The sequence below is a fragment of the Myxocyprinus asiaticus genome, chromosome 5 (genome assembly GCF_019703515.2).
Source record: "Myxocyprinus asiaticus isolate MX2 ecotype Aquarium Trade chromosome 5, UBuf_Myxa_2, whole genome shotgun sequence".
In the NCBI taxonomy this organism is placed as follows: Eukaryota; Metazoa; Chordata; class Actinopteri; order Cypriniformes; family Catostomidae; genus Myxocyprinus; species Myxocyprinus asiaticus.
Genome location: NC_059348.1, coordinates 20,440,878 through 20,465,498, shown reverse-complemented (window position 1 = coordinate 20,465,498; position 24,621 = coordinate 20,440,878). Strand labels below are relative to the sequence as shown.

The following is a 24,621-nucleotide window of genomic DNA, read 5'->3' as shown; positions in this document are numbered from 1 at the left end:
ACTTTGTTTACTCATAACTGGGTGGAAAGCATGCTTGATGACCCCTGTTTCATGCGTGATTGTAACCTGATGAATGCTGAAACAGCTGTTAACGAATTTTTTTTTAGAATAGAATAGAATAGAACGTCTACTTTTTTTTTCTAGCTTGTGTTCTCTGATCCAAGCAAATTACATTCTATCCATCCATCCAAATTTTTTTTAATTTGTATCCGCTTTTCTCCCCAATTTGGAATGCCCAATTCCCACTACTTAGTAGGTCCTCGTGGTGGCGTGGTTACTCACCTCAATCCGGGTGGCGGAGGACAAGTCTCAGTTGCCTCCGCTTCTGAGACTGTCAATCAACGCATCTTATCACGTGGCTCGTTGTGCATGACACCGCGGAGACTCCGCACGTGGAGGCTCATGCTATTTTCCGCGATCCACGCACAATTTACCACGTGCCCCATTGAGAGCGAAAACCACTAATCGCGACCACGAGGAGGTTACCCCATGTGACTCTACCCTCCCTTGCAACCGGTCCAATTTGGTTGCTTAGGAGACCTGGCTGGAGTCACTCAGCACACCTTGGATTCAAACTCGTGACTCCAGGGGTGGTAGTCAGCATCAATACTTGTTGAGCTACCAAGGCCCCCTGTGAACAAACTTTAAAGCTCCCATGACCTCCAGCTTCAGCCCATGCTCTTTAATCTTTAAACTGATTTTCACTCCAGGTTGTGTATTTATAGATAGATGCCGTTAACTACTTAAGTACATCAGTAAAGGGATCCTGATGAGTAGTGTACATGAATTCACAAGATAGTGTTTTTGGTATAAAAGCTGCAGAACAGAGTCATCCTTGAATGACCTTTAAATCCATCACAAATATGCAGTGGCCCCCAAAAATATATGCACAATTAAGATGAACTTCTAATTTAATTGCATTAAATAGCAAAATAACAAAACAAAGGTAACACAAGAACATGCTTCAAGCAAAACATTTCTAAATTATTTTTTTATTTATTTATTTTGTTTTAGGTGTTTTACTTGATAAACAGTAGATTTACTGTTCAAAATTAAGACAAACATGAACAAAGTGTCCAAATGTCCAAAGTTAATGTAAAGACCTACAGCTGTGGTTACTCTGTAAGGACACCTTTGTGAACTTAAGGGGAACTGATTTCATAGTGCTAATAATGACCTTGGGACCAGTTAGTGAAATGCCCAAATGATAATATTTTTTCTTTTTTACTATGATTATGAAACTATGCACTGAATTTCGTAGGCCTACATTCTTAAGTTTAGTGTTCAAATATACTTGGGGTCACACTGTATCCTTCCTTTTTCTAAATAACATCCTTTTTGGTAAGCTTTTTATATTACAGCAAGTAATTCATAAGGCATGCATATTGTAGGAACAGTTCCTCTGAAAACACATCGTTACTTTTCTAACAGATATCCAGGAATTTTACGAAGTGACCTTATTGGATAACCAGAGATATGGGGAATCAGTGAAAGTGCCCGATGCCATGCCCCCGGTGAACCTGTGGGATTTCTCCAGCATTCAAAGCGCAACAGTGACTTCAGATACCCTGCCCAGCCTTAGCACCAGCATAGAGGTAAGAGTGCCCCATCCAATGTGTTCACTTATCATCTGAATAAGATTACTGGTGAACAAAAGTCTGATTGTAGGTCAAATTTGATGCTGCATTTAAACTTTTGTGTGTTGAAACATCATCGTATGCTGTCCAATGTCTGTTAAGACATTTTTATCATCTCACTAACATCTCACAGTTTGGAGAAAAAAAAAAAAACATTTTAATGACAAGCTTCTCATTTTCCATAAAAATTCATGCCACAACATGGTCATTTATTTAAACAGACTACAGATGGCAACAACACAACCAAACATGCCCTGAGGTTGATTGAGATGTTTATTTAGAGTGGATGGCAGTCTTTCTCATTAAATGAAAGGGTATTTGTTGAGTAGCGCTTTTGCTAGAAGATTGTTGCTCTAAAACTTCATTTGTAACAGGTCTTAATGGGAGTATGTCTTCCCTGAAGCATATTTGCTTGTGCTGTCACACCCTCTATGTAATGAGTCAGGATTACTGGGAAACTAATATCCTACTCTGCATGTTACTAGCACAATCGTCAACATTCAAAATAATCCTCCCAAAGAGTGTACTAAAGTTGTTTGCAGCAATAGTCTAAAAAGACACTCTTTTTAGCTGTGCGTGACATGCTGAAAACAAATACGATGATGAGGCCTTTACGTTCTGTGGCTCTAACTGCAGTCTCCATGCATGCTCTCTGTGCATTTTGAATACTTAAGTAGCAGATGTTCTTTTTTTCATGGTGCAGAGGATTCATTGCTCACAATATCCTGAGATAAAGCATACAGTCACTAAATTCAACATGACCTCTTAAAAGGAATGACAGAAGTACTGCTGTCATAAATATGCCTCGTGTCTGGGAGTAGACATGCAGAGACAGTCAGGCTTTGACTGCTTGATGTTTGCTTATTACATCTGAAAACAAGTACTGTTAGAACACTAACAAGCATAAGACAGACAGGAAATAACTAGTTAGTTGAGAGTCTATATGCTTAAATTAATTTTAATGCCATTTTTAGTTTACATGCTTCTCAGATGAACTTTGAAAAAAATCCAGATATTCTTCACAGTTTGAATTCCTACTGCCTCGCTAAGTTTTTAGTTTCACTAAACGTAAACATCCCTCACTGTAACATCTGGCACAAAACTGAATTAGTCTTTAGGTCATTTCGAGTCAAATACCAGAGAAGAAATAAGGTGTCATGGCCAACATCTCAGATTAAAGGGATAGTTCACCCAGAAATCCTCACACACATCCTCAGGCCATCCCAGATGTGTATGACTTTCTTTCTTCTGCTGAACACAAACAAAGATTTTTAGAATAATATTTCAGCTCTGTAGTTCCTTACAATGCATGTGAATGTTGACCAGAACTTTGAAGCTAGCATAAAAGTTATCCATACGATCCATATTATTAATCTTCAAAATTGATATGATAGGTGTGGGTGAGAAAAAGATAAATTAAGTCCTTTTTTACTATAAACCACCTCCACATTTGACCAGCCCCCAACAGTAGATGGCGATATGCACGAAAAATTTGAGTCTGCAAAAAAATAAAAGAATGTGGAAAAGTGAAGTTGGAGATTTATAGTAAAAAAGGACTTTAATATTACTCTTTTTATTTTTTTTTCACATCTACAGTATTATATCACTTCTGAAGACATGGATTAAACCACTGGATTACTTTTATGCTGCCTTTTATATGCTTTTTCAAGCTTCAAAGTTCTGGCCACCATTCACTTTCATTGTATGGACCTACAGAGATAAGATCTTCTTCTAAAATCTTTATTTGTGTTTTGCAAAAGAAAGAAAGTCATACACATCTGGGATGGCCTGTGGGTGAGTAAATGATGAGAAAATTTAAATTATTGTGTGAACTATTCCTTTAATCTAAATTAGGCCTAAATTAATCACTTTTAATAAGTTTAATCAGGACCTCCAGAGGAAGGTTAGTGACTTGTCAGACATCTTTTACCCCATTTACACTTGGTATTAATGGTGTATTTACACTTGGTCACTTCATATGTGTTTACTGATCGGATTGCTATCCGATTAAATAAGCACATTTCATTCACTCTTGGCCACATCAGTGTGTCTCCGCCAAACAGATATAAATCTGATCTTCCATCCCCAGCGGAATATGCAAATAAAACGGAGTTCACTTCTGTGATTATGCTAATGCTAGGCCACGAATTTAAAAGATGTGATTTATTTGATTCCAATTGACTTTGCCAAATATGCTTGTGTGTTTGAGCACGTAGGCGCTGTGTGTTTTTCCCCTCGGGGCTTGTCGTATATAAGATATGTCCATTCGCATCAAATGCGCTCATTGTCAGTGTTTACTTTGTTTCGTCAGCGATCTATAGTGTCTGTCAGACCTCAGTCTGGTTTAGGGATATAGTGTCTGTCAGACCTCAGTCTGGTTAAGGCATATAGTGTCTGTCAGACCTCAGTCTGGTTTTGAAAGACAGTTGTCACAACACCACCACCTGCCTGCAGTGTAGACACATACAACAAGAACAGTCACTTTGGTGTATGTACAGGAGTGAAGGACAGATTTCATCTTATTTTGGCAAAGCAGAATCACATCCATAACATCTTAGTTAGGCCATAATAATTTTTAATAATTTTTTATTATTATCTATGTCTTGTTGCTGTTTTGTATTTTCTGTGCACTGGAAGCTCCTGTCACCAAGACAAATTCCTTGTATGTGTAAGCAAACTTGGCAATAAAGCTGATTCTGATTCTTCTTCTGACCCCTCTGATTGACCAATATCTCAGCAACAACAGTGAAATTGCATTTTCAGAAAGGTGTGCCACCCTAATCCAAATCCAGTTTGGACCTCAGTGAGTTTGACAAATGGAATGGTGTTTTTCCAGGTTATTTTGTGACTGAGATGATCTGAATGAGCTGAGCTGGTACACCTTTATCAGCACAGAAAACTTTGAAATCTGAGCCTTAAAAGTTGTTCTGGAATGAGTGTTATATCTTTAACAAATCATACCATAATACAATAATCACTTAATGTCGGCTCCAGCTCAAAATGATTTCTAATATTTTGTTTTGTAACAAAATATTAGTGTTTGCTTATTTTAAATCTTTTAAACCTCATCCTAGTGGAATGCAAGTTATTCTATATAAGCTTACTAACTCACACCATGCTGTGTATTTCAATGTCCTTTCTCTTTTCCCCTCTTGTTTCTTTGTGTTAATAAAATGGCCAATCTCAGGACTCTTCTCTCCTAAATGAAATTCTTCATGTGCTCGCTAAAGCGAAATCCTCCCCCAGTGAGCTGGACCAAGTAAGTATCATACCGGCACGGGTCTGGTGGGTTGGGCATCCCCCATGGCCGCATGTCTGGGCCGCTCATGTCCTCCTTCCCTGTTCCCCATGCCTCGTCGGTGGGGTTTGCTCCAAGAATAGGGGGATTCATGTATCATTGCACTCCATTCATTTGGGTTCACCTCATGGGTCTGCTGTTGACATAGGTCACAGCGTTATTAATGGGATATTATTAGGACTGTCAAGTTTCAGTGGCCAGCCTGTGGGTGGCATTTTCACAATGCTAAACTTCTGATTACTCAAATTCATATAACCCAAATGGGGCATCTTTATTTCTGAATGTGATAAGGCTGATAAATTGTAAGATTTGTGAAACTTTATTTTTTTTAATGCAACTTGTGAAAATAGCATACTTGGTTAAATAATGCACTGAAAGTCTGTTTAAACTCCCTTTAAATTGTGAAAATGCCAAGTTGGTGTTGTAAGTTTTAACATCCCCTTTTACCCATGCATTGAGTGATAAAGATATTTAAAGGTCTTATTCTACTAGAGCTGTTTGATTAAGCTTAATTTAAAAATAAAAACAAAATGTGTATAATATTTAAAATAATAATAATAATTAATTAATTTATAAAAATGTACCAGCAGGTTGTGTATTTTGCATATTTGCAAGGTTTTGACCTCTTTGTTCATTTTAGTGTAAAGTATAATTATACTTTTGTTTATTATGAACCAAAACTATTATGGAAAAACTCCAACATGTTTTAAAGGTGGCAGACTATTGTTACTATAAAGGCTTTTTAGGCAGTGGCACATTAAGAAAACTCTGAGGCAAGTAAGTTGCTGTTGTTACTTTGTGATATCAAAGCTAGTTGTGGATGGGCCCAGTTATCCAAGATGTTTATTGCCCAATATTGCTTTTCCTTTCCTTTGAACCAAAAGCCTCCATGCCATTGCAGCATGCACAAGGACAGAGTCTTCTTCTGAAGGGAAGGTCTAAATGTGCATATCAAATTTGTATTCTTATGCTGCATTTCAGGGCAATATACCAATCACTACAGATTGAGCTACTGTGTATATATAGCCTGCTTTTACACTGTCGGTTCAGTGTTAAAATGTGTGTGAGGTGACTGATGGTGCATGGGCTGCATCTGCTGGGAAAACGCTTGAGATCTGCCAAAACTGTTTCTCTGTGGGGCATCTGAATATCTCTACTGCACGATTTGTCACTTTCAAATCTATTTTGTGGTGTCATTCTTTTGAAGATGTGGCAAACGCGGGCTCCTTTTTGAAAGAAATAACATTGCAGTGCATTTTTATTTATTTATATATTTCTTTAATATTCAGGAATTTATTTATTTACACTTTGCTATATAGGGACCACTATGTATGAAAAGTTGGTGTGTTTATGCTGTTTTAACTGTTTAGTCTATGTGGCCTTTAGACCTGATGATGAGCTCTTCTGAGGTCCTGCACTTTTGTAGCATAATAAAACAGAAATACGCAAGATTTGTAATTGATAATGTTTAATGAAGAATTATTTTGGATCTGGATCCAGCAAAACTGCACATGACACACTAGATTGCCATTTATCTGTTTCCGCTTGACATGTTGTTAAAGATGTCACGGACCACTGGAGATGTAAGCTTTAAACACAGAGAACCCCTCCTTTCTTGCGTTAGTTCTCAGACACAACGGAGGTCAGGACAGAAAACATGCCCCATTTGTAAGAAATAACTTTCATACAGTTGAGGTTTAGTTTTGGCGCACAATCATTTTGTACGGACATCGACTTCCAGTAACAATAAGTTGTCTTGACCGCTCCCTTTAATTAGATTTGACGGTCACATTAATGATGTGAAGGCATTTGCTCTGCAGGGTTAAATCGGTGAGATGCTTGATGAAACTGCGCGAGCGAAATTGCGCATGTCGCTCCGTCTAAACTCGCGTGGTGTGATGTCGCGCGCTCTCACTGTTGCGCTTTCGGGATCATTTGGAGACGCGCGCGCATCACTCTCTCTTCCTCTGTGAAGTTTACGAAAATGGCCAGCATAGAGAACAAATGCAAACATACGGATCGCTCTTATTGTGCTCTCGGTCCTTGGAGTTGCGGTGAGCGCCGCATTTATTAACGGATTCAGTGAGAAACTCGGGAAAAGAAGAGTTACGAAATTAGATGCTGAGGGACGAGAGGTCGCTGTACGATAGGTGAGGATGGACTGCATTTGTATTGTTACGACCAAGGTAAGCTTAGATCTGCACGCGCTGCACTGAGTTAAATAATGGTGTTTGCGACGTCATTTCATTCGGAATCTTGTTTGTTATTTTTCAATAGTTGGATTTATTGCTTTGCTCGTATACATGTAGCCAATTAACGCATAAGTCAGTAATTTACTAAAACATAATTATGGCAGTAATTCGCAGACCTTCTTTTTCTGTTAGAGCTCCTTTGAATGATTTTTAGAGTAATTTGTATAATGAAATGAATGTTTCTGCTCCTATAGAAGTTTTAAGGAGAATACAGTGTGATAATCCATGTTTATAATGGTGAAAACCAAGACACATCTGCACACACTGCTTTTAACTTCTAGTGAATTAATTACTCTACCAAAGAATAATAATTCAATATGATATATTTTTGCTTAGTGTTGGTTACCTGGGTTTGCACACTAAAATAATGCTTATAGGCTAGTTATAGTCCATGTGCCTTTTTTTGTCCTTTAAACTGGCATGACTCAGTCCATGCTGATCTTAAAAATTATATATAGATCACTTCCAGATCTTTTCGGTAAAGCTGCTGAGACTTCCTGCATAAAAACCTTGCAGAGCACCAGAGCCAACACATGTCTTGAGTTAGTATTTTACATTTACATTTATGCATTTGGCAGAAGCTTTTATCCAAAGCGACCTACAGTGCCCTTATTACAGGGACAGTCCCCCTGGAGCAACCTGGAGTTAAGTGCCTTGCTCAAGGACACAGTGGTGTTGGCTGTGGAAATTGAACCAACAACCTTCTGCTTACCAGTTCAGTGCTTTAGTCCACTATGCCACCACCACTCTCATATCCCCAACTACCACCAGATACAATAAATACAGCTAAAGGGATGTGTTGTGCTGTAAGAATCAGAATTACATTACCCCTAATGTGATGTGAATGCACTTCATTTTCTGCAGTTACTGCAGTTTTCTGCCCACTTTGGTTTCTCACAGTAGTTAAATTTCTTTATTATAATATCTTATGCCATTATATCTGTTCATAAATGGCTGAACACTATGCTAAATGCCACTTTTTTTGCAGCTTGTTTGAAGAAGGAAAGACTGCGACAGGAAGTCTGGATAGCATCTGGCAGTTTTTATGCATGGTTTTCTTGCCCTCACTCAATAAAATAAATTGTTGGTCTAACCTAATTTAATTATGACACACATTCCACACAATTGAATAGATTTGTCTGAAATTAATCTGGGCTAATGGAATCAAGAGGAAATTTCATCTTGATTCAATGAGACTGCTTCAGTTTATTCTGTGCATTTTTACTGAAAGCTATTTACTCTAGTTGATCCAACTAATTTGAACTGCTTCAGTAAGTTATAGCTTGAAATTATTGCTTTTGAGTTAACTGACTTAATTTACTTCAAACAAACTTTTCTTTAATGTACAAATTTAAGGCAATACTTTGCCACCCAATTTTCATGCGGCAAAGTCGGCAAAAGAAAAAAAATATGTATAAAAATAATACCAAAATAAAAGACTAAAAAATAAATGCATAAATATCAAAAATAAGAAATTGACAAAATGATCAGCTGACTAAATGGATTATGATCCATGTAAAATATAATTACGCAGTTTCCGAGCCAGTCCCTAGTAGGCCATAAATATTTGGTGACTTATTGTAACGTTCTTTAGGGCTTGAACCTTTGGTTAAAGTCTGTGTTCATCCAGGTTGAAAAACACTTTCTGGATGACCTCAAATGTAGATTTGAGGTCTTTTGCACAGCTAAGGTCCAAGGCATAAATGAGTCCAAACAACATTGCCGCTGCAACAGCTGGACTCCTCAAACAGCTGAGAACTACAACCCCTTCGATCACGACACCAATATCCACAGGCTTAACCATTGGTTTCTCATCTTCATGTCGAACAACATAGATCAGCATTACCGTCTGCTTCATGTCTTTTTGGGCACTTGGCCATCACAGTCCTGTGCCCAGACAAAACAAATGAAACATGCTTAATTTTTTTGTAAAACTAAGCTAATAAGTACACAGAAAATAAAATATATAAGTGAATTACATGATCCATAAGAGAGCTGCAGTTGATTAACTTGTATTCCTTAATGGGCTTTTCATGGTCCTCATTCAAGTATCCACACAATGCTTTGAGGATGCACGCTCTTCGTGTGTCTATGCTGTTATTCTGTTTAACATAATAAATCACCAAAAAGCTAGACTGATAATATGCATGTTGATCTAAAGGGAACAGACATTTCTGATATCAAAATAAATCATTTACACATTTGACATCAAAGAAGCACAAAGAAAATTAATACCCATGTACATAAATCTTAAATCCTTATTATGTACCAACCTGGGAAATGGGTTGCATGATGTGTCTTATGGTTTTACCGGGAACTACACCCTTATTGTGAAACAACTTCATCCACTTGTCAGAATATTGGTCAAGTATTGCACGAAACTTCAACTCTGTGGGGATTTTTGCATCTCACAAGAACTCAGTATTGATCTGTTAAAAATAAAAAAAGGCAACAAAAGTCAATAGTACATTTTGGTATTTAAGTTTTTTTTAATTTATTTTTTTATTATTGATTCAAACAAACAGAGCATACACACACTGAATCAATTTATAAAATTATATGTCCCTTCCCCTGAACACCCCCCACCCCCCCGCTACACACAACCAGTGGTCCGACACAAAATGAAAATAACCACATCACATCACCTCTCCTAGAGTATCTGCTGCTTTAGGGGGGTGTATGCTACTCCCAAAAATAGTACAGAGCAAGTGGCGTAACTGAAGATACCTAAAAAACTGAGTATAAACCAAAATATTTTACCAAATTTTCAAAGGATCTCATCACACCACTCTCATAAAGATGACCGAGTGTATTAACCCCCCTCGCATTCCACTCTAACCAACAAAAAGGGGACTATTAATGCATAGTTTGGGGTTTAGCCATAGGCTCGAGGCAACATTTAGATAATTATCTGAGTTAAACACTCTGGACACTTTTGTCCATACTGAGTGCAAATGTGAAATGACGGGGTGTGATTTAACTTCTCTGGTTAGTTTGATGGAAAGGATTTGCAATGGCAAAATAGGGGCAGCAGTACTTGTTCAATGCAGAACCAGGGAGGGGCTCTTTCAGGTGGAAGCGACCAATGAGCCAAATGTCTGAGACCGAATGCATAATAATAAAACAGAATCTTGGGTAGGCCTAGCCCACCTTTGTCAATCGGCCTATGTAACTTACTGAAGTGTAATCTGGGACGTTTACCATTCCAAATGAAGGACTTCGCTATGTTATCAAATTGCTTGAAATAAGAGAGGGGGACATCTACTGGGAGAGATTGTAGCAGGTACTTATATTTTGGAATACAGTTCATTTTAATAACATTAACCTTTCCAATCATCGACAAATGTAATGAAGCCCACCTGCCCACCTGCCCACATCACTTGAAAATCTTTTTATTAAAGGGTCAAAATTAACTGTGACTAAATCAGACAAATTTGCTGGGAATAAAATCTCCAAATACTTAATGCCCTGTTTGGGCCATTGGAAGGCGCCTGGCTGGAAAGCCGTTACTGGACAGTACGCTGTCAGAGCCAAAACTTCGGATTTAGACCAATTAACTTTGTATCCAATTCTGTGGAGGCAAGGCATAGATCTAGTAGGTTCAGAGACAAATAATAAAATATCATCTGCGTAAAGCAGAAGCTTATGCGCCATACCTCCCGCCATCACCCCTGTAAAATCATCCTCCTTTCTTATCACGGCTGCTAATGGTTCCAGGGCAAGACAGAACAATAAAAGAGGAGAAAGAGGGCAGCCCTGCCGAGTGCCCCTATCCAGTTGGTCTCCATATAAACATTGATTTCAGTCTTTAACATTTGTTGGAAATCAGGATTTTGGGGAGAGATGTGTTTATTGAAGAAACACTATATCATATTTCTTACGTTTAAGAAAAGTAATAACCTTCCTTCTTTTTATGGGGTGCCCCAACCCATTCACATTCCATGTGGAGAGAGATAGTACACTCATATTAACATTTGACATTTTGATTATAGTAGAAAAAATAAATTGAGTGTCAAAAACAAAATTATACAGACCACATTCCCCATTAGTGAAACAATCAACCCCCAAACTTCCCCCCAAACAAAACAAACAGAAAAAAGAAAAACGTGCGCATTAGCCCCACGCACGAAAGCGCCAACTGACGACAGTCCCTCTAAACTCAAAAGGTCCATGAACGCCCACGAGCCCCCATGACAACTTTGCCATCGGATTGCACAATTTTGCCTCACAAATTTGTGAAGCAAAATTACATAACAGAAAATACTTTGTAAAATAAACCCAGCCAATAGGAAGAATGAACACAAAGAATGTGTAGATTCATTCACAGAACTGTCTCAAAGATGTGATCATCTCCAAAACAAATTCCAGCTGAAATAAAACGTTCAGATATGTTCAGTGAGCTGGCTGTTATGAGTTCAACGGATGACGTAATCATTCCAATGTCCCGTAAAAATACTCAACAAAACAAACTCCAGCCAGCAGGAGTATTAAGCACAAAGAACGAACAGATTAATCCACAGCTGTTCCAAAGGAGTGTTATTCAATAGAACAAGCTCCAGCCGCTAAGCGGAACCAACACAAAAAGAAACAAAACTGGCATCCCGGTTCCCCGGATGGTCGAGTCAATTCACTCGGAGGCCGCATAAAAGTATATACCATGACTTATACAATCCGTCAACTTTATAAAAGACATCCTTTGTGTGAGCATGTAGGTATTTTATCCACTCTCAAACTGGCTGGGAACTTCAATGCAAAAGTAATCTTTTGTCAATGCAAAAGTTTCTTTAAGGAAAGTGTTATTCACAAAACAAACTCCAGCTGCTCTGCGGAGCCAACGCAAAAAGAAAAAAGAAACCAAAATGACGCCCAGCTCCTCAAAAGCCAGAGTAAGTACAGCGAGTCGACCCACTCACATGAGAAACACCCAATGGTTTACTCACCCATTGATTCAATAAAAGACATTGCCTGATTGGGACATCCTTCGTTTCTATTCTCAGTTTGGCCGGAAACATCAGAGCAAAAGTGATTTTTCGCCGATGTAAGAGTTTCTTACATTCCTTGAACCGATCGCGTTTCTCTCTTGTCAAACTCGCAAAGTCCGGGAACAAGAAAATATTATGGTTCTTCCTAGAAAGCTTCCCTTTGCTCCTCGCCTGGCGCAACACAAGATCTTTATCGGATGATCTCAGAAATCTGGCTAGAATCGATCGGGGCATTTCTCCCTCAGCAGATCTGTGAGCTGGGACTCTGTGAGCTCGCTCGATTTCCAGCTTGTGGCCTGTTATGTTGAGCAGACTCAGGAAAAACTCGTCTATGAATTTCACCATATCTCTGCCCTCCTCATGCTCAGGAATTCCAACAATTCAAACGTTATTCCTGCGGCTTCTATTCTCAAGATCTTCAAGCTTTTCAAAGAGATGTTCCAAATCAGCTTTGGTCATGGGCGGATTAGCGGTTTATTCCCTCTCCGAAGATTCCAGGAAATCGATTTGTCTCTCAGCATCAGTCACTCTTGTAACTAGTTCAGAGAATTTTATTTCCATCATTGTAATCGATCAACGTATTACAGCGAGATCCTCCAAGTCAGCAAGAATCTTCGTAAAAATCACCAACATGTTGGACAAATGACGCTGGATCTCCTCTCCCGCCGTGCCATCCAAATCGAGTCCCCGGTCTGTAGGCCTGTCGGGGCTTTCATCCTGAACATGTAAGTGTCTTTTAATGTCTCCAGAGCCCGAGGATTTTGACTTCTTTGCCATGTTTTGCATCAAAGAGCAAATGTGTAACTGGGTGTATCAAAATTCACCAGATTATAACATGAAAATTATTAAAAATTTAGCAAAGTGCGCAGAGCTCGTCGCTCACACATCTGCCCCTTCCATGGCGTCACGTGACCTCCTGGTATTTAAGTTTTACATTTTCAAAGTAGACTAGACCATAATGACCATGTCATAACTTCATGTTTTAACAATCTGTACCTGCTAGGTTCCACACTCTTTATAAGGCCACATTCGAATAACTATTACTATACATATCACTTACACAGTCAATTCACAGTTGATCAACCCATATCTTTATATAATAAGACTAATATAATATTTTAATTATTAAGACAGATTTTTAATTAAAATAAATTGAGTACCCACCCATAGTACATCATATGAAAGTTTCTAGTATGTAGTTTTAAACATTGTAGTAATAAACTATGAACTATTTATCTAATACTTTTTAAAAACATTATTCTTAAGCTTTTTAAGAACATAATTTAAGAATTACAACTTACCATATGATAATTGTACTAAGTAAAGCATGGAACAGCTGTCCTTTATGTTCTTTTATAATCATGGGATTGTCTGGACATGAAACAGAGACAAAATTCTGAACAAAATATAAAGCTTTTTTCGACATTTAAAGAGACATATTTTGGTGATTCTCCCACGTTATTGCTGTGTAATGGTTAATACTTTGACTGTCACAAGAACCGCATGCCAATAGAGTAGAATTAAATAAGAATCACAATAATACACATTTTTGGAAAGCACAGATGCTATATCTTTTCTCATCTAACACCTTGACCACACATATACACAGCGCATCCAATGGACTCGATTGTAACTGTGAGATTTAGTATAGTGATGGGAAGATCGGATCATTTTACTGACTTGGATCTTTGAGTCTCGTTCAGCAAAATGAACGACTCTTTATTCAAGTCATTTCGTTCATTTGAGCAGAATGAAATCAAAATGTTACATTTTCAATAGCCAAATCCCCCTCAACACGTCTACTTATGCAAACTTTGATTATAGTCCCAATAAGGAAAAAATGATAATGCAGCCAAGGACAAATTATAAGAAACAGAAAGATTAGTTCACCTCTGGAATCTTCTTGTCCGAATCGTTTGTTCATTTGTCACGTGATGCCGCTATGCAGCGTATACGGCTGTCACGTGACAAAAGAACGAATGACTCGGACCAGATGACTCAAGAGGTGAACTAATCATTTCTGTTTCATGTGTGAGCAATGCATAGTGTATACGGCTGTCACGTGACAAAAAAACGAACGACTCGGACCAAAAGAGTTGAAAGATGAACTAATCATTTCTGTTTTCTGTACAGCGCCTATGCGGTTTTCACGTAACAAACGAACGGAGGTTGCGCAATGCGCATGTGCGGCCAACATAAAATGAACAAATCACTCTCTGAGACTACTCGTTCTTCTGAGTCACATAAAAGATTCATTCAAAATGAATGAATCGTTCATGAATGACCCATCACTAATTTAGTAAAAGATGTGAGGGCCAAAATAGTGTAATTCAGCACTGCTTACGGCAGGCAAATGCGCAAATGAAAATTAATTTGCGATATTAGAGTACTGTTTTTAATAGTCGACTAGCTGGTGCAGTCACATCCCAAACTACAGTATAATTACACCTAAACCTGCCAGATACAAACCCACCATCAGACGTGTTACTGTTCTTCGCGCTCGCCCGAACGACAATATCTAATGACCTGCTGAAATCAAACTATCCAGAAATAACACTTACAAAGACCGCTAGACCCAGATTATTATCGTGGAAATGTTGAATTATGTAAATAAAAGCAAAAAATATCCTGCATTTAATTCCTCTTCCCAGATATGCTGCTTACCATGTGACTACTTCAAAAATGCCAATATTAAAAGTCAAATATCTGCTTAAAGTTGATCTGTAATGGTTTTAACAAGACTTACACTTTATTGTCACTATAAAGACAAGGATGGTAAAAGATTTTTGACTTCGAGTATTTCACCTGGTCTCTTGCTGTCTTTGGCGCAAATTGGAAAGGGAGTCCATCGGAGCATGCGCAAAAGACGTGATTGAAACCATAAAGTTTTCGTTGTTTCGACACACCTCAATTGTGTTCTTTTAAGTTCCTGTTAATTTAGTTCAGATTGATTTAAAATAACTCTGTTCGTCTGATAAATTAATTTGTTTTAATTGTTTAAAAATACTTAATTTCTTTTTATCAAACAGTAGCCATGTTTCAGTTTTATGAGTGTTGCTTTAATGCTGTTTATCTCAAGGGCCTGGCTGTCATTTATCTTCACCTTCAGGGGGTTGGGTCCTGTCATTCATCTCCAGTACTCTCTCTCATAGCTGTATGCTGAAGTGACAGCATGTTTTGCCATTATATCAGCCATTGAATCAAATAAATACAGCAAAACAATATAGGAGTTCAGTATGAATTGAATATTGCTTTAATAATGAAACGTTTCCCTTTTGTGTAACTGATTTAAGCCAATAGTCATATATTTAAAAGTGTCCACAAAGTAGGCAGCATTTTGCACAGTGTGTGACTCTGTAACATTTTGCGTCTCAGTTGATTATGAGAAACGGGTAAGTAAGAGGTGGTCATGATGACTGGGCTAGGACAAAAAACTTTGTGAGTGTTTAATTTCTGTTATATTATTAACTATGGTTTGCTCACATGTGGCTCATTTTTGTTTACATCTCTCAAGGGATTTTTTGGAAAACTGACCTGATAAAAGTTCCAGCAACTTTTTCTTTTGACTGTATGCTGGACCTTTGGTGGCTAAATAAAGTGAGGGTGGGGAAAAGTTTGATTTTACTGCCTAGAGTGCAAGCTGAATGTAAGAAAAGTATCACCCTATGTATTAATCACGTCCTCATTTGCATAGCGTACACTGTATTCACAAATTGCAGATTGATGATTTTATTTCAAGTTTGTACGTTGCTCTATTTTTAGCCACATTGCACACTAAGGTTTATGAGCCCTAAATATAAACTACATAGGTTTCTAAGTAAACCTATGAATAACCTATGAGGTTCTATTGCCAGAAATGTTGTGTATAATTTCATGTAAGAGAGTGGTATTTGTGCACCTGAGAATTCTCAAGGAGTTCACATTCTTATTTCTCGTTTTACATTTCTCTCTTTCAACTTCTTGAACCCTCATTCAGAGTGCCTGGTTGTGAGGCGTCACAGAGGATGGGCTCCAGTTGTGTGCAGTGACTGCATGTTTTTCTGCATGCATGACTGCTGATGCTCATGTCTCCTCTGGTCGGTGCCTGCCTCAGGGCATGTCAGACTTGCCGTTAAAAGCACGCAGTTTTCCATGTGGGCTGCAAATTGAACCTACCCAGTGCTAGAAGGCAAAGATGGGAAGAAACCCTTCCAGTATCTATCCTTGGCTTTTCTTTTGCTCTCCCTCTCTCTCTCTCTGTCCCCACAAAATGGATAAAGCACAGAGTTTAATTGCTCATTATATTTTGTAGAATTTTGCATCTCTTGACTCAGAGGTTTGAGTGATTTGGTTAAAGATTTCCCTCCCTAAATTGCCTGGTCACTATTGATCTGCCAGCCATTGCTACAGGCAAAAAATGTTCAGTGCATACTGATCATGTTAAATGATTTCCTACCTTCAGCATGATATTCCCCCATCAACAACTGCATCAGCAATATTTACTCTGAAACTTTTAATCAGGGCCAAAGTTTAGTCAATGCTTTTAATAAGTCTACAGGCCTATTAAACTGAGCAGTGCCATAGAGCTCTGTAATAAAAACTAGCCAAAGCCTGGCCTGAGGGATTACACAGACACAAGTAATTCAGCTCATCTGCACTTGTTTATGTTCTGTTTAAATCTTGCTCAGTAGGGCTGTGTGGGAGTCGCTATAGCCTGAATCAAATGTCATCCACACAAATGAATGACTCATTGGCTCTGATCTGGACGATTCTCCTTTGGGCATTACAGACTACTCGAATCACTTCCTTCAAATATACCACATCTCTTCAGTCAGACAACCAAGACTACTTTAGAGTTTTTTGATAGGACGTCTTCAGAAATATTTTATATATTCTGATGCATATCAGAAAATAAACTTTGTATCTAAAAGTTTCTATTTTTTTGACAGCTACAGAAAGGTCTTGAGAGGTCTCCCAACATAAATACATTCAAAGGAAGGCCTTGCAAACAGAGGAGGCACCATTGATGTAATTTCCATCTGAATGCAAAGTGCTGTACAATACCGTGTAACTGATGTCTCTCAGGTCCCTGCTGCCCATGTCATCTATATGCATGGTGATACAGAAGGCAGTATGCTGAATTATGCATTTAGTAGCTCTGAGACATCAGGCTGGAACACAATATCTCCTTATTAAAAAATACAGAGTTGGCTTTGGGGCTAACAACCTACTGATTAACTAGGTAAACCTGGATTCAGGGCTGGAAGAGTAAATATTCCAAGATGCAAACCCAGTCCTGATAGAGCAGATATTTGTGTACTATCCTTCAGTGCTTTAGTTCAGATGTTCATAATTAAGTGTTCTACATAGAATGTTGTAGCATCTGACTTGAAGTAAAGATAATTAAAATATGACTCAAAACCAGAAATATTCAAATGTTATTACACTCCATTCCATGCTGATTTGGAGCAGTAACCTTTTCTTCACATCAGCTGTTAGTCCATATGGACACACACAGCTCTCAGTGGAGACATGGCGTGGTGGTTAGAGGTGTGGTTGCTGTAAAAGAAGGATAGCTCTCTTGTGTTAAATCCTCTCGTAATGGGTTGAATTAACTGTGTCAAGTGTGTTTTAGTTTGTTTGGAGCCAGTAAAACATTGTACAGTGCATGTACAGTAAAAGCCAAAGTATAGATTGGTTGTTCATGTTGCTTAGCACCGTATGCATGACACAAATTTCATCATCAGCACTGTCTGCGTGGACTGTCCGCTAGGGCTGGGTGATAGGACGATGTAATCGGATATCGACGATATCTGACAAATATCCCGATGCTGACATAGATGCTCATTGACAAACGATGTTCAACAATATTGGGAAATGACAAACCATGAAGCTGGGAAGTCGACAAAAATATTATATAGTAGCCCAGGGATTCAAATTAGCACCTGTGTGTTGCGACCCGCCAAATGTGGATTGTCTATTTTATGCGCAATGGCGGGTCATTTTGCTCAGCTATCCGCCACAGTGGCCGGCGACCTGCAAAACATCTCGGAGTGACACATGACAAGAAACGCTGTTAGACACAAACACACGTGCTTGAAGGATCACCCTTATTTTTATGAACAGACGACAGAAAAGCCGTCAATGTGCGTTTCTTATTTGCTGTTTGTTCAGAGGCGTGCAGCGTGAGCTTGTCTTGTGGAACACGTGCATGTAAAGAGTTCTCACTCTTTCTTCTCTATTTCAGTCGTCTGAAAACAGATTGCAAGAATAGTGTTGTCTATGAGAATGCTGCAAATGACCTTGAGACATTCTCAGGAGGTGTTCGGAGTTCGCTTTATTTCCACGGAACAGTTCGAGTTTAACATGCATTGTGAACGCAATTCTGCATGTTCACAAATCATAAAATATTACAAAAACACCTTAAATCTAAAATTGATTTATATTTTAATTACCATTATTATGTCTACATTTATCATTTTCTGTAGATTTTAATTTGTATAAGTCATTTTTCACCTGTTAGTGTAGACAGATACTTAAATGACGTGACTCCTATATACATTTTTGCAAAACTTGTAATACATATCTCCAGGTACAATTCCCTGCAGTTTCCAGGTGAAATGAACACTAGAGGTGCTACAACAACTATGTGTTTTATTCACTTTCACTCAAAGCATGACTTTAATGGCTGATTATGACTTTATAAATACTTATTTTTCTCTCTATTACTCAGGCCCTGCTATTTGATGATATCGTACACACTTACTGTTACGCATCTTTTGAAAACCGATACATTTTAATGCTTGTATTACAGCACCACCTACATATATATACACTTATTACAACATGTTTGCTTTTGCGGTTGCTCACCTGATAGGGCGTTGGACTTGGAGTTGGATGACCGCGGTTCAAGTCCAGCCATAAACTCAAGCTGACACGTGACATTACAGAGACCTAAAAGCATCATGAAATGATAAGGTTGGTTCAGAAAATTAGATTTTTCATTTCGCTTCTGCATTTTAAAACACTAATGGTTAGATTTAGGCATTGATTCGGTAAGGATGTATTTTTTAATTGTCTCATTATATTTTAAAACACTATTGGTTTGGTTCAGGCAAAAGTTTTACGTTAGGGAGGTTTTAAAAACATCCATCTAAAATTCATTTTAAAACCTCTTCTGAATACGACACCATTTTCTGTGCATTATTCAAGGTCTGAAAACACTGCATCTTTTTTGTTATCTTGACCAGTTGTCATTTTCTGCCAATAAATTTGGAATTTAGGAGAAATGTTGTCAGTACTTTATAGAATGAATTTTTTTTTTTTTAATTTCAAACACACACCTATAAATAGTAAATCCAGAGAAACTGATAATTTTGCAGTGGTCTCTTAATTTTTTTCCAGAGCTGAATAAGTCACAGTTTGTTTTCATCATCTGAAAGGTCCTGCAACTTATAGTCTGAAGCGACTTCTATACATAATTTATACGTGACTGATGTTGGCTGGTCAAACACAAGCGCACCAAAACAGATCAAAACATCAGTCATAGAGATGGTAGAAGTGTTTTAAAGTCGCTAATTCAGAAAATTTTGCCTTTACAAAGTACTTTATGCAACCAGTTTAAATATTTTGTCCATTATAACATGATTGTTGTAACAAACTCTAGTCCTCACATGCCCACAAAATGACGTTTCATCACACTCGCAGTAAAAACATTCAGTCAGTGAACAGGTTAATTGCAAAAATCAGAAATACCCACAGTCGCTTATGTTAATGATTGAAAAGAATACAATAGGCATATTGTTTTACTCACAGATTAAAAGCTGATTATTTGTCCACAGGATAGTGTTACAGATGTTAAAAACAGATGTGTCTTGTCGCATTTCTATTATGAAACACAAAAAGAAAATGAGAAACAGTTACACACGATTACTTAAAGCAAATTCTCCCGTGATACGATGTGTACATTCTGAGGTTCTGTAATCTTCATGGAGTGCATTTGACATCTGAACCTGTTAAGAGAATTCAAACAGGTGCTCCTGGGTCCTAAAGCCTTTTTTCTTGCAACCTCTGTCAGTGCAACTTATATAGAGATGCGACTTATGTGCTTTTTAAAAATAAAATGATCTCCACGGGATTTTGACCCGGTGCAACTTATAGTCAGGTGCAACTTTATTTCTGGAAAATATGGTACATACACCCTCTGCCGTGGGGGCAGTGGGGTTGACGATGTAGTCGGATATCGCAATATATTTTTTAATAAAAATATCGTGAACATATTTTTTGCATATTGCAAGTGTGTCAAGAAAATCTGGGCCGCACACGAACAATCTGTGCGCTTCGTCGCTGCATGCGCCTGCAGTTGACACTAAACACTAAACAGTACAACAAAGCAGTCATAGTGTGCATGCATCAAATGCTATTGTATTTACTCGCAGTCATAAGAGTATACTTTGAGTATACTTTTGTGTGCAATTCGATCGGGAATGCAGATAAAAGTATCCCCCATGCCTTAATTCTATTCATGCTATATCCTACTGAATACAAAAGTGGATCAGAGACTCACCAAGTCATATGTTCATCCCAAGACCCCATGAAATCAAAATTGGCATTTAGCCCATGCAAGTGAGCTTTGAGGCTATTTATAGATGGTGCTGACAATAAACTTTTAGTAGATAAATGCATTTAAAGGGATAGTTCACACAAAAATTCAAATTTTCTCATTTACTCATGCCGTTCCAGACCCCGCATGTCTTTCTTCTGCTTAACACAAAAAAAGGAATTTTAAAGAATGTCTGAGCTGTTTTTTTCCATACAATGCCTGTGGGGATCAAAACTTTCAAGCACCAAAAAGGACATAAAGGTAGCATAAAAGTAACCCATAACAAGACTTAAGTGGTTATTCCATATCTTCTGAAATGATATGATTGGTTTGGATGAGAAACAGACCCAAATGTCCTTGTTCACTAAAGTCTTGACATCCGCCTTAGCTCTCTTTGTTGCGTTCACAAAAAAAAAAAGCATGTTCAAAATGTATTAAAATTATAAGTGGATCTCAGGGAAAATAATAAAATTACAAGAACAATGAGTTTGTCATGACCCCTTTAAATTTTGGTTAAATTTTGATCATAACGCTTCATAAGATTTGGAGTGTTCCACACCAGTCGTGTGAATTAATTTAATGCTAACAGCTCAGACATTCTTCAAAATATCTTTGTATTCTGCAGAAGAAAGAAAGTCAAATGGCTTTGGAATGACATGAGGGTGAGTAAATGATGAGACTGTTATCATTTCTGGGTATGATTTAGTATAATTTTTTTTTAATAGTCCTTCCAGGAAACTTATTCAAAAATATTGATTGCAAAAAGATGATGCATCTTGCTTGCAGGGGCGTATATAAAAAAAATGTATCCTACAAAATACTCTCTAGTCTAGAATGATAACGTCCCCTCCCCATATTGCCACCTGCAACCAACTATAGCAAGTAGCAAAGCTTGGTTTGGCGGTGTGTTGTAAACTAATGGCTATTGGCTATTTAAAAAAAGAGACAAGCCCTTTAATATGCCCCGCCCCAGCTTACTTTTTCAAAATGAAATACGTTAAGATAGAAATCTGTGCTCATCAAACCATTTCATTAGGTGTTTTAACAAGGACAAGAATTTTAAAACTTTCTTTACAAGTACATCACAATTATTAGTTATTTACAGCAGTTATTTACAGAGTTAATTACTTTGGACACGCACACAAACACACACACAGTATATACACATATATCTACCTCTGTGTCTGTCATGTTTCTCTCAGAGTAAACCACTTCTCCATCTCAAAGAGTCATTTCTGCTGACATACATTGTGAGCCTGAAGGACCTGAAAAACAGTGAAGCTCCCCTATGCTTTGTTTACCAGAGGCCTGTTTTATGTATCATTGGGGTTTGATTGGGTTCGAGGGGTCCTCTTATGTGATCCATGCCGTGAAGATGCTGGCACCTCCACAGAGACCACTGCAATGTCTTTCTTACTGGTCACAAAGTCTTAGTGAGAACAAGTAATCCCCATAGTCCACAGCATGGGGATTAATGAGGGTTCATTCTCATTGTGGTGGTCTCTCATGGCTTTGATTTGACATGTTTTAGTAGATCAGAGTTAGAAATAAATAATTGTTCTTTCTCTGCATTTTTCGAAACAAGGAAAGCATTGAATGCTCTAAATCAGGGCTAGTCAACTAGCGGCCCGCTAATCATCTTTGTCTGGCCCTCCGACTGATTTATGATCAAATTGTCTCACCATCTGAAATACCAGAGCGCTCTTTGTGCAAACTCAGCATTCATACGCGTGAGCCTCAGCAATCAGCGGTGAGTTTAACAACGCTCATTGGCACATGCAACAGCATTCAGCTGTCATCAGTCGTGCGGACCGGAGCGCATGTTTAAGCTTTTCTGGTGATAGTTTAGTTATATTGCTTTGCTAAATATGGATCACACCGTTTAGGTGAGCATTTGATAGCATCTTTTTCAATCAGATGTATTTATAAAAAATTGCTTAGTTGTGTGGAGTGCAGACAAATCTACAGATGTAAAAAATGATCACCGCAGTTGTGACAGAAATGTTGTCAGCACATATGCACATTAGGCAACAAAAGCAATCAATTATGAAAACTGAATGTTCAAAGAAAATTAGCTGAAAAGTTTGCTTTTATTCACTATTCTTGAAGTGTCAAACGATCGTGTCTCATCTGTTCAGGGTCTGTAGGGCTTCGGGAAAAAATGATAACGTGAAACTGAATCTGCAAATATCCTGATTATATTTGGTGCTATACAGCTGTGAGTCAGCCCTCTCAATCACAAACAGCATCAACTCAGTTTGTTCTTCTATTGCCAATGATTACCTACACAAAAATCTGGCTCCTGCACTGACTATCGTGTGCAAATTCACAATATATTCCTCACTGAAAAAGATGATACTTTATAGAGAAAATGGAAGAATAAACATTTTATCTCTCTTTTTAAAAAAATAAATTAAATAATAATAATAATAATAATTAATTAATATAAATGCATTCTTAAGTAAAGATGACATTTTTATATGACCATTGTTTTCATATGTGGGTTGATATTTTGAGAGATATTTTGTTTAAGCAGGTCTAAATGTTTCTCCTCAGTTTTAATAATTTGTAAACAATAGCCCTAAAATTTTACAATTATTATGTTTTGTTTTTTGTTTTTTCAAAGTAAAGTTTATCAAAAATTATTTGTTAGTTAAGAGTAAAAGTCATGTTTGTTTTTCAGCCAGATCTTATGAAGGAATTTATAGCCACACTTAAAAAATTATAATTCAATATACAGTATACACTGTGACTTTTTTAATATAAATAAATGCACTGTATTAAGGTGTGTTTTTTTTTATTTTATTTATTTTTATTTTTTTATATACTTGCAATGAAAGTGTTAGCTAAGATAAATACAGAAAAGATTTTGGCCCCCTCTAAGTTTTCATCTGGATAATCTGGCCTCCGCAAGACAGTAGTTGAAGAGCCCTGCTCTAAATCATTTGGACTCATTGAAATTATTCTGACCACTGATATATACATATAGAACTGGATTGCCAATGACATCATAACAGTGAAGCCACTGTGCTGCCATATTGCATAATGCCCAAACATTCTAATGTCCCTATTGACTTAATTGGAAATCATCTCATTTCAGCGAGTAAACATTAGTCATTCAATCAGCGATTTTATATCTGAAATCTGCATGTACATTGCTACAACGCAAATGCCATACACATGTATTTATTTATTTATTTAAAGTCGTGAATATTTCCTGTTTTTTGAAAGGCTGAGCGAGTTATGTGTATCTATATCAGACAGTATTCAGTGAACAGATCAGCTGAATGTAAACAAGTTCACTGAAACTTAGGTAAAATACAAACAGACATTTTGAGACTTATTTGTTGTGAACATCGAAGTGTTTGTTCAGAGTTACTTGTTTTATGTTTTTATCAAAAAGTGCCTTGTTCTTGCAGTCACTTGAATAAGAGCGCACACTCTCTCTCCCTCTATCACATGCACAGCGGACGCGCAGATAGGGACACACGCAAACCAAAGCTGTTCTACACCGATCAGCCACAACATTTAAACCACCTGCCTAATATTGTGTAGGTCCCCCTCGTGCCGCCAAAACAGCACCAACCTGCATCTCAGAATAGATTTCTCACAACAGTTGTACAGAGCAGTTATCTGAGTTACCGTAGACTTTGTCAGTTCGAACCATTCTGGACATTCTCCGTTGACCTCTCTCATCAACAAGTCATTTCCGTCCACAGAACTGCCACTCACTGGATGTTTTTTGTTTTTGGCACCATTCGGAGTAAATTCTAGAGACTGTTGTGTGTGAAAATCCCAGGAGATCAGCAGTTACAGAAATACTCAAACCAGCCATCTGGCACCAACAATCATGAGATCACATTTTTTCCCC

At 37.7% G+C, this 24,621-nt stretch overlaps 1 protein-coding gene across 19 annotated transcripts in view; it reads left to right on the top strand.

Moving 5' to 3' along the window:
- The window catches only part of LOC127441476 (discs large homolog 1-like protein), a 151,817-nt gene that overhangs the window by 15,266 nt on the left and 111,930 nt on the right, over positions 1-24,621 (top strand). For 12 of the 19 annotated variants that reach the window (XM_051698948.1, XM_051698946.1, XM_051698953.1 and 9 more), the window contains exons 3-4: positions 1,432-1,595; positions 4,825-4,896. In XM_051698948.1, the coding sequence (XP_051554908.1) occupies positions 1,432-1,595; positions 4,825-4,896 (236 nt within the window). The remainder of the gene's footprint in view (positions 1-1,431; positions 1,596-4,824; positions 4,897-24,621) is intronic. The other 7 variants (XM_051698952.1, XM_051698963.1, XM_051698962.1 and 4 more) reach the window with 1 other exon arrangement.